We start from the raw sequence: 9103 nt of genomic DNA, 5'->3' as shown, positions 1-9103 counted from the left end.
ATGTGACGGACCATATGACCGCACTGTAGCAGGTCTTCCTTCAGGATGACTCGGGGTTCCTCGATGTCCATGCGTTTCGAGGTCACCGGCCGTTTTTCTTGTCGAAGTTGATCCTCGAGTTCTTTTCATTCTTTGACGGGATTGCTCCCGCCTTCGAGCGTCGAGCTCTTTTTGGGCCTTTTAAGGCCCGCATAATCACCAGTGGGCGGACGCCCTCGTCCTCTGCCATCAGTCGTGACCGCTTTCGGAGCCGGTTCGTCAGTCTCGCTCGTCAAGCATATTTCGCTCTCCTTGGGCGAGTGCCGTCTCCAGAATTTCCTGCTACGGACCGACGACATACTCTCCACTTGATTCAGGTCGATTCAGGCTGTCAAGACCTTGAACTCGGCCGCTACCTCCATGGGCCTTTCAGCCGCACTCTCCTGCACCTCGTCGTCATTGGGCTTGCACCCGCCGACCTCCGCCTCTCCAGCCGGAACTGGGTAGGCAATCTCGTCAATGTGATTTTGGGTTGTTTAAGATTTAAAATTCCATTACTGTTCCCACGAGTATGGGGAAAGGGTGGTCCGCCCAGGCAGTGCCCCTGTACCTGGGTAAGCCTAGCGTAACCCGCACAGAGTGTCGGCCGGTACTCTGGCGGGGTCGCACTCGAGACCGAACTACCCATCGGCCATGCATCCCCTCGCGGTGCGCCGCCGCTTGGGATTCGGGGTGATTTTTTTATAGAGGTTTTCTTCCTCGCGGTCCGGGCGGTTAAGCCAAGACCCTCGGTCCAGCAGGAGCGCGAGACATATCCACAGACCACCATACCGGATTACGATCTGACGGCGACAATGGGAGGAGGTCCCCACTGCCTGCTCGGGGCGGGGTGAGCGCACACCGAGCCCGTCGACACCGGGGCAGAACCGGGAGCCGCCCAAGATGGGCCAATCTCGACACTACGACACGACGGCCGCCACAAGAGGCGACGACCGCCAACCACCTCGTTGTCAGGATATTCGCCGGCGCGCAGATCAGCCTGATCGGTCTGATCGACGCGCCGTTGCCCAGGGTGCACCACGAGGAGGTTTCCTGACCTAGCACCCCAACCTAACCTAACCTAACCTAACCTAACCTAACCTAACCTAACCTAACCTAACCTAACCTTTTTTTTTTTTTTTGGTTTCGCGGAGAAAGTACCTTATTACTACCGCCCAGCCTTCGCGGGGGGCGACTGAGCGGTTATGTTGGGGTCACCGTGCCTTACGACCCGACGTTGCGCCGCCCGGAATTGATGTAGACCTTCGGGCGACCGCCGGCCGGAGTCCCCAACCTATGCAACGCACGGCATACCAACTAAAACTCCGCGGTGGCTCCTCTTCGCGCATTAGGGACGGCTGCGGGCTTCCTCTGACGTTGAAATGTCTAGTCTGCGACTCGCAACTGCCCCTGTGCGCGGTGCCGCCTTGCGGCCCGTCTCCTATGGGGGCTCAAAAGCCCCCGCGCACCGAAGGACGCCCTCGGCGTCTACGGCAGCGTGAGGCCAACAACACGCTGCCGTCCATCCCGGGGGTCAACCGAAGCGTGTGCGATGAACGCACTACACGCACTGAAAAGTGCAGGCGCACTCGGACGGGCAGCCCCCTGCTGCCCGCCGACGACCCCTTCGTGGCCCCTATTAGTCGCCTTTACGACAGGCAGGGGATACCGTGGTGGAATTCTCCAAACGCCCCCATTCCACAGGGCGGGAGACGCCGGTCAGTCGTCCACCCGGCGCCTCCTACGTCTCCTCTGACGGCGGGAGGGATCCTCCCCTCACGATCCCTCTCGGCACTCTCCTTCTGCGAGAGGACCACCTCGCAGAAGTGGGCCACCGCACGCCAGGCCTCCGGGCTGCCGACCATGGAAGCGACCACGGCCGGCAGCGAGGTCTCCTCCGACGACTGACACGAGAGCGCTGCGCTCATCGTCCCAGGCTGGGCAAGACTCCAACGTATGTTGGGCCGTATCCCGCGGGCAGTTGTCACAATGGTGACACACGGCGCTCACCTCCGTGCCTACTATCTGACACAGGTACTCCCCGAAGCACCCATGCCCGGTGAGCACCTGCGTCAGGCGAATGTCGCCGCGCCGTGGCGCCTGTCCAGCCACTGTGCAAAGACAGGACGCACTGCCGCTACGGCCCGAAGCCCCGCTGACGGGGCCTCCAGCCTGGAACGCCACTCCTCCACGGCGGCTTCGCCGTAAGGAGGCCCTTTGCCTCCACCTTCCTTCAGGGCGCCGGACGCTGCCCGTTCCTGAACGCCTCCTCCCTCCAATGAAAGTATCGGAGAGGGCTTTGGCGTCCAGATCCCAGGGCAGGAATCCGGCCAAAAGACAAGCTGCCTCGTACGAGACCGTGCGGTACGCCCGTATGGCCCGCTGCGCTACGTGACCCGCTGCGGGCTCCCCTCAGGAGGGCGACAGAACGCTCCCAGGGCGTCAGCCCAGACTGGGCTGCCGTACAACGCCATGGACCGCACGACCCCGTGGTACAACCTTCGGCAAGGGATACCAGGATCTTTCCAGGTTGGGCAGCAGGCTAGAAAGAGCGCCCGCTGCCCTGGACAACTTTGTCCGCAATTTTCAGTCGGGCGCGGAATTCCCACCGGCCGTCCAAAAATCAGACCCAAATACTTCATAGTTTTGCCGATGGGAATCCGCACCCCTCAACCTCGATGTGGGCATCGGCCGGTGGCCTTCTCGCCGAGGCCCGTGAAAACAAATGGCCTCGGTCTTCTCGAGGGCCACCTTCAAACCTAAACGCCTGATTCGGCTCACTACGTGGTCGGTACCCACCGCCGCCAGGATCGCGGCGTCCTGGAAGGTCTTAGACGTCGCCGTGACCAACGTGTCATCCGCGTAACACGTCACGTCGACGCCCCAGAGATTGGCACCACGGAGCACCCAGTCGTACCCGATGTTCCACAAGAGAGGGCCTAGAACCGACTTCGTGGGACACCGCACGACATCGCTCTTCGGTGTTACTCCGTCGGCGCCCGGATACACCACGTACCTGTCGGAGAGGTACGCGCGCACCAGACGCCTGAGATAGGGCGGCACCACGTGGTACCGCAGTGCTTCATTGATGCATGGCCAGGGGAGCGAATTAAAAGCGTTGGATATGTCCAACGAGACCGCAATAACAACCTTTCCCCCGGCCACTGCTTCCTCCGCCTGCGACTTGACCTGCAGAATCGCGTGGACAGTTGAGCGTCCACCCTAAATCCAAACTGATTGTCGGCCAAGTTGGGACCGACCCTCTCGAGGTGCTCGACGAGGCGCGCGTGTAAAATGCGCTCAAAAGTTTGGCGACCTCGTCGAGCAGCACGATGGGCCGGTAGGCCGACGGCGACTCTGCGGGTTCTCCTCTTTCTTCAGCAGGACGAGCTTCCCGGTCTTCCACCGCGCCGGGAAGACGCCCTGCACCATACAGGCGGAGAATAGGCTACGGAGCCGCGGCCCCAGGTACTCGAGGGCTAACACCCAGGCTTTCCCGGGGATGCCGTCGAGACCCGGGGCGGTGTTTTTGCCCCGCAGCCGACACACTGCCGCCCGCACTTCCGCGGGCGAAACCTCTGGAATATCCCTTGCCGACAACGACGATGACGCCACTTCCGGTGGCGCCATCGGTGGAGGAGTGGTATCCTCGGTGGCCGGGAACAAGGCCGCGACAACGTTGGCCAGTAGTTCTGGCTGGAGACTCTGCGACAGCGGGGCGCCGCTGGACGAAGCTTATTCATCACGAGTTTGTAGGGGCGCCCGCACGGGTCCCCGTCGAGAGTATACAAAAACTCCTTGCGTGCCGCGACCTTGGCCCTATGAATGGCCACCCGCAGCGCTCTCTTCGCCTCTTTATAGAGGCCGTAGAGCTGCCGCTCCCGGTCTTCATGGTCTCGTGCGCGAATACGGCGGCGGCGATGCCTGGCGTATCGGCGGCGCGCAGCCACGCAAGACGCGCGCAACTGCGCTAACTCCGCCGACCACCAGTACACCTCCCGCCGCGGAGGACGACGGAGCGCCTGGGGCATGGCGGCGTCGCAAACGTCCGACATTGCCACCCCGAACCACTCCGCCTCCTACTCGACCCCTCACCGGACCCTCCGGCTCGGGGAGCCACGAGACTGCCAGAGCAGCCAGCTCTAGGGCCTCCTTGTCGAGGCGCCTTAATGCCCACCGCGGGCCGTCCTGACCAGGGGCACTCGGTCCACCACTGGGCTGGTTACGTTGGCTCGTGGGCGCGGCGACATCGAATCTTATGTATCGATGATCCGATAGCGTCTCCGCGTCCACGAGGACCCTCCAGCCACGGACACGACGTGCGACGACGGGGCACCCAAACGACAAATCAACAATTGACCCGCCGTTGTGCCGCACGCACGTGTCCACCGACCCCCTGTTCAGAACGGCCAGGCCGACGGAGATCGCCCATTCTCCAGGACCTCACCGCGAGCGTCGGTCGCCGGCGAACCCCAGACCGCGGATTTCGCGTTGAAGTCACCGGCGACGATCGTCGGGCGAGGTTGGCCCTGCTCAACCATGGCCCCCAGCCGAACGAGAAAAGATTCGAACTCGGCTAGGGGTCTGTTGGGGGAGAAGTAAACTCCTACTATCCACAATTCCCCCAACAGAGCCGCGACGCATCCCTGGCCCTTCTCAACTTTTTGCGAAGGGCGGGGAGCCAGCGGCACCCTGGTGATGATGGCCACCGACCCGTCGATGTCTCCTACCCAGTTATCTCTGGGCGGGACAAAATACGGTTCGGCGACCACGGCCACTTGCACCGACCACTGCGCCAGGCTTTGGGACAACAGGTCCTGGGCGCGGGCGCAGTGGTTGATGTTCGCCTGGAGGAAACTTAGGTCCATTATTGATGGACGATCTCCTCAACATCCATCTCGGCCAACTGCACTTGTTGTGGGTTCGCCGCCTGCGGCTGGGACAGAACCTCAGCGGCAGGCGGTCTCCTACGTGGGCGACGCCGTGATTTGCGGGAGGAGGAGGCAGAACACGCCTTCCCCCCCACCCGATGCCCGGCAGGTTTGCTCCCTTAGCGGCACACAGGGTGCAGTTCGGCGTCTTGGCACTCCCGGGCCTTGTGTCCCGGCTTTCCGCAGCGATAGCATAGTCCGCTGTGGTCTGTGGGCAGTCGCACACGTTCCTAACGTGACCCTGCTCGAGGCAGCGGTAACACCGCATAGGGCGCGCCTCGAGCACGGTCACCCTGGCTACGACCCATCCTATTTTCACGCGGGCCGCCTTTATTTTCTTCGCCGCCCTAGTGGGCACTTTGGCCCAGACGGCTCCCATGCCCGACCTGTCTGGTCGAATCTGCCCCACTTTAATTGACTCCGCAGCGCACTCTCCGGCATTGCAGAGGGCCGCCTGGACCGTCTCTGAGGTGGCCGCGAAGTCCAGCCCCGAGATACGCAGCTCCGAGCACTTTGTAGGCCGGGACACGATGACGTCCTCGGTCGCGAAACATTCCCTCAGCCTGGCGGCTAGGGCATCGGCCTTCTGTTCCGATTCGGCTCCTGGGACCTCGTAAAGCATGGCCCCGTTGCCGCGTATTTCGGCTTGAGCCTGTCTATATTGAGGCCACTAAGGTCCACTCGCTGTTGGGCGTTTGTTAGCACCCCAGCGTAGGTAAGGCCTTTCTCAATGGCCGCAGGTGTCAGCGAGATGGTGACTGCGGCTGACTTCGGCGGCCGGAGCTTCGGCTCGGGGCGTTTTGCCGGTTGCCGCGGCGCCGGGGTTCTAGTCGCGCTGGTCTTGTTCTTTTTCCGGTTTACGACCTCAGTCCACGGTGCCTCCATTGAGGCCGGAGCTGGCGGCAATGGGCGGGGTTCCGGAGGGGGCGGTGCCGTCTTCTTAACGCCCTTTTGGGGCTTGGGGCCCGACGCTGTTTTGTTATTTGGAGCGGTCTTCGCCTGCTTTCTCTTGGTGGCAGGCTGTGCTGGGCTGCCAGCCGCCGCCGTGGAGGGCCCAGCGATGTCTTGCAGCGGCGCGCTGGATGGTCCGGCCACGGGAGCGGGGGTTGGGTGAGCGGAGGCTGTTTTCTTACCCTTGCCTTTCCCTTTCTCCTTCTTGGTCTTGGGCTGCGGGCCTCCCACCGTCCCCCCCTGTCACGGGGAGTTGTATATCCCCGGGGGTGGATTTTCTTCGCTTCATGTGCGAGAGGTGGTCTCTGAGCTGGCCCCATCAGTGGACTCTAGTCGGGCCTGCACCCTTGCCTCCACCATGGCCAGCATCTCCTCCGTGGTGGTCCTGGAGTTGTTTGACGCTTCCAGGTCCTCGAGCCGACGGCGGAGGGAGGAGTTTTCCTCTTCTAGCCGCTTTACGCTCTCCTCCAGGCGCTCGCTGTTTTCGCGCCACTTCTTTCTCCTCTTCCAGACGGGCAATGGCGGCCGACTCTGGTTGCTGTACGTACCGAGTGATAAGATTAATTACCCGGTTGAGCGCCTTTTGTGACGTGCCCTTTAGATTTCCGGACTTTCTCACAATTGCCCGCACAATTTGCCCGCACTGAATCAGGTCCTCCTTAAGGACGGGTAGGTCATCGTCCGTGTCGGTTCTGGGAGGGAGCGGCGACTTCACGTAACGCAGCCGCTCCTCCAGCTCCTCTTCGGCCCTCTTTCGCGCCTCTTCCCTCTTCAGCCTGTCCCGTTCTTGTTGGGCCTTCTTTATCCCGACGTATTTTTCAGTCGTGGGAGCGGGCGTGGAACGCCCTCTCCCTCGACCGTCAGTTGTTGGCGCCTTGGGTGGCGGCTCGTCGGTGTCACTCGATAGAAGCGAGCAGTTGTCTATGGACTGGGAGTGTCTCCTCCAGAGCCTTCTGCTCCGGACAGAGGAGACACTCAGGCTTGACTCCGAGTCCATTTCCAATTCTTCCGGCCTAGATGATGTTCCGGCCTCCACTACCATGAGCCCGTCGCCCATGCTCTTCTCCACCTCATCACCGTCGTTGGGCTTGCGCCCTCCGACCTCCGCCCTCCAGTCGGAACCGGAGTAGGCAAACGCGTCAAAATGATTTGGGGTTTTTTAAAATTGATGGATTCCATTTTGAGTCCCACGAGTATGGGGAAAGGGTGGTCCGCCCAGGCAGTGCCCCTGTACCTGGGTAAGCCTAGCGTAACCCGCACAGAGTGTCGGCCGGTACTCTGGCGGGGTCGCACTCGAGACCGAACTGCCCATCGGCCATGCATCCTCGCGGTGCGCCGCCGCTTGGGATTCGGGGTGATTTTTATAGAGGTTTTCCCTCGCGGTCCAGGCGGTTAAGCCAAGACCCTCGGTCCAGTGGGAGCGCGAGACATATCCACAGACCTCCACACCAGATTACGATCTGCGACGGCGACAATGGGAGAGAGAATCCCCCCCACTGCCTGCTCGGGGCGGGATGAGCGCACACCGAGCCCGTCGACACCCCCGGGACAGAACCGGGAGCCGCCCAAGTTGGGCCAATCACTTCATACTACGAGACGACAGCCGCCACAAGAGGCGACGACCGCCAACCACCTCGGTTGTCAGGATAGCCAGCGCGCAGATCAGCCTGATCGGTCTGATCGACGCGCCGTTGCCCAGGGTGCACCACGAGGAGGTTTCCTGACCTAGCACCCCAACCTAACCTAACCTAACCTAACCTAACCTAACCTAACCTAACCAGTCGCAGCGCGCGCGCGAATCGATAAGCAGCGAAACCGCGACGCTCCTCGATCAAAAATCGCTAACTTCGGACATAGAATCACTAAATACATGTTCGATACACCAAAAGTTGCGCGCAGTGACGGGCTTCCCTACAGTGAAAAAACTGTGAAAATCGGACCAAAAACCGAATTTTTAGAAACAAAAACGTGTTTTGGCAAAAATTGCACCTAGTGGAAAAGTGAGTGAAAGTGCCGATTCATCGCTGTGACCCCACATTTTCGAAGTGCTATTCTGTGCGTGGGGCCCTCGGGCACCCCTATACCAAGTTTCAGATTTTTCCATTGGAAAACAAATTAAATACAGAAGTTTTAGTGTTAAAATCAGTGACAGAAGTGATAACGCTCCGGGGTAAAATCCACCAAAAATAGGATATCATAACTACAGGTACTGTACTAGTGTTTATAGTTAAACAGTGAACCCCCCCACATATAACCCAAATCCTGGCCCCCTCAGGACCAGGACTTCATAGTTACAGAACTTTAAATACGGACCGCAAAACAAAAACTCACCCCAAGTGTTCAGTGCCTCGTACTCTTTTCGGGTATCAGTTCGAAGTCTGTCTGGTGATCTCTTTGGATCCGCCGGTTCTCCCCGCGTTCAGGGACACCAAGACCAGCATTGTATCCCAACAGACAGAGCCAGAATTGAAATTTTAACAAAGACACTCGTACAGTGAAACAAACTTTAACTTTGTCGACCCACCCTGACTCTTAGTTCCAATTCGAACTCAATATTCTGATACTCCTAGAAGCGCTAACTCTCCCCGAATCCGGAGGCACCAAAAACTCCCTCCTATCTCGCATACTTCGGCTGGGAGGACCCGATTAGTCCCCCTACAGCCGATAAAGTTAATAACTGCCGAGCCACATCAGGAGGCATTACTCGACGGGGGAGAGGCCTATCCCCTGTCTGAGAGTGCCTCCTGCTCCGCCGAAGACGGACGATTCCGGGGACACCTCAACCAGCAGTCTACCACCAGTATCTTCGTGGCATATGGACATTTTAGTGAGTTAAGTCATAATTTTGTCGGAAAAAACGGTCAAGAAAAGTTGCGCACATGTGCGTGACGTCACACTAATATTTTATTGTATTAATTTAGTTAAAATTTTCAAAATTTTTAGATTTTATTAAAATTTTTCAATTAAGTGTCTGCCAATAATAATTACTGACGTCTAGTAGCTATTAAGATTTGTAAAATAATTTTCATATGTACCATTCTTCATATATAAAGTAATTTCAGATTTTGTGTAATAACTATAAAACTATCAATATTTACTCAAATTGCAATAGGAACTTTCTTGTACAATACATCGTTACCTTTCATTTGCGATCTTAACGTGGGACATAAACCCCATAACCGCTTAGTTACATACCATCAAAG

General features: G+C 58.8%; 1 protein-coding gene across 1 annotated transcript; it reads right to left on the bottom strand.

Annotated features, from left to right (window-relative positions):
* Positions 1–362: 362 nt before the first annotated feature.
* Positions 363–8723, bottom strand: LOC119192951 (serine/arginine repetitive matrix protein 1-like). The gene is made up of 6 exons (XM_037446679.1): positions 8605–8723; positions 6545–7009; positions 6252–6438; positions 5719–6140; positions 4926–5605; positions 363–478 (listed from the first exon to the last, which is right to left on the bottom strand). Exons 1-6 carry the CDS (start codon positions 8721–8723, stop codon positions 363–365), a joined length of 1989 nt encoding a protein of 662 aa, XP_037302576.1.
* Positions 8724–9103: the final 380 nt, after the last annotated feature.

Source organism: Manduca sexta, unplaced genomic scaffold (assembly GCF_014839805.1).
Source record: "Manduca sexta isolate Smith_Timp_Sample1 unplaced genomic scaffold, JHU_Msex_v1.0 HiC_scaffold_3423, whole genome shotgun sequence".
NCBI lineage: Eukaryota > Metazoa > Arthropoda > Insecta > Lepidoptera > Sphingidae > Manduca > Manduca sexta.
The sequence above is the reverse complement of the archived record's forward strand: the minus strand, read 5'-3'. Positions and strand labels throughout refer to the sequence as shown.

What these genes read in the sequence shown, in the direction of transcription:
- LOC119192951 (XM_037446679.1), bottom strand. Translation starts at nt 8,723, where the DNA reads ATGTCCATATGCCACGAAGATACTGGTGGTAGACTGCTGGTTGAGGTG. An exon ending in AGATGCTGGCCATGGTGGAG is followed by an intron (nt 6,141 to 6,251) that starts GCAAGGGTGCAG and finishes TCCCCGTGACAG; the next exon opens with GGGGGGACGGTGGGAGGCCC. An exon ending in GCGAACCCACAACAAGTGCA is followed by an intron (nt 479 to 4,925) that starts GTTGGCCGAGAT and finishes TTGCCTACCCAG; the next exon opens with TTCCGGCTGGAGAGGCGGAG.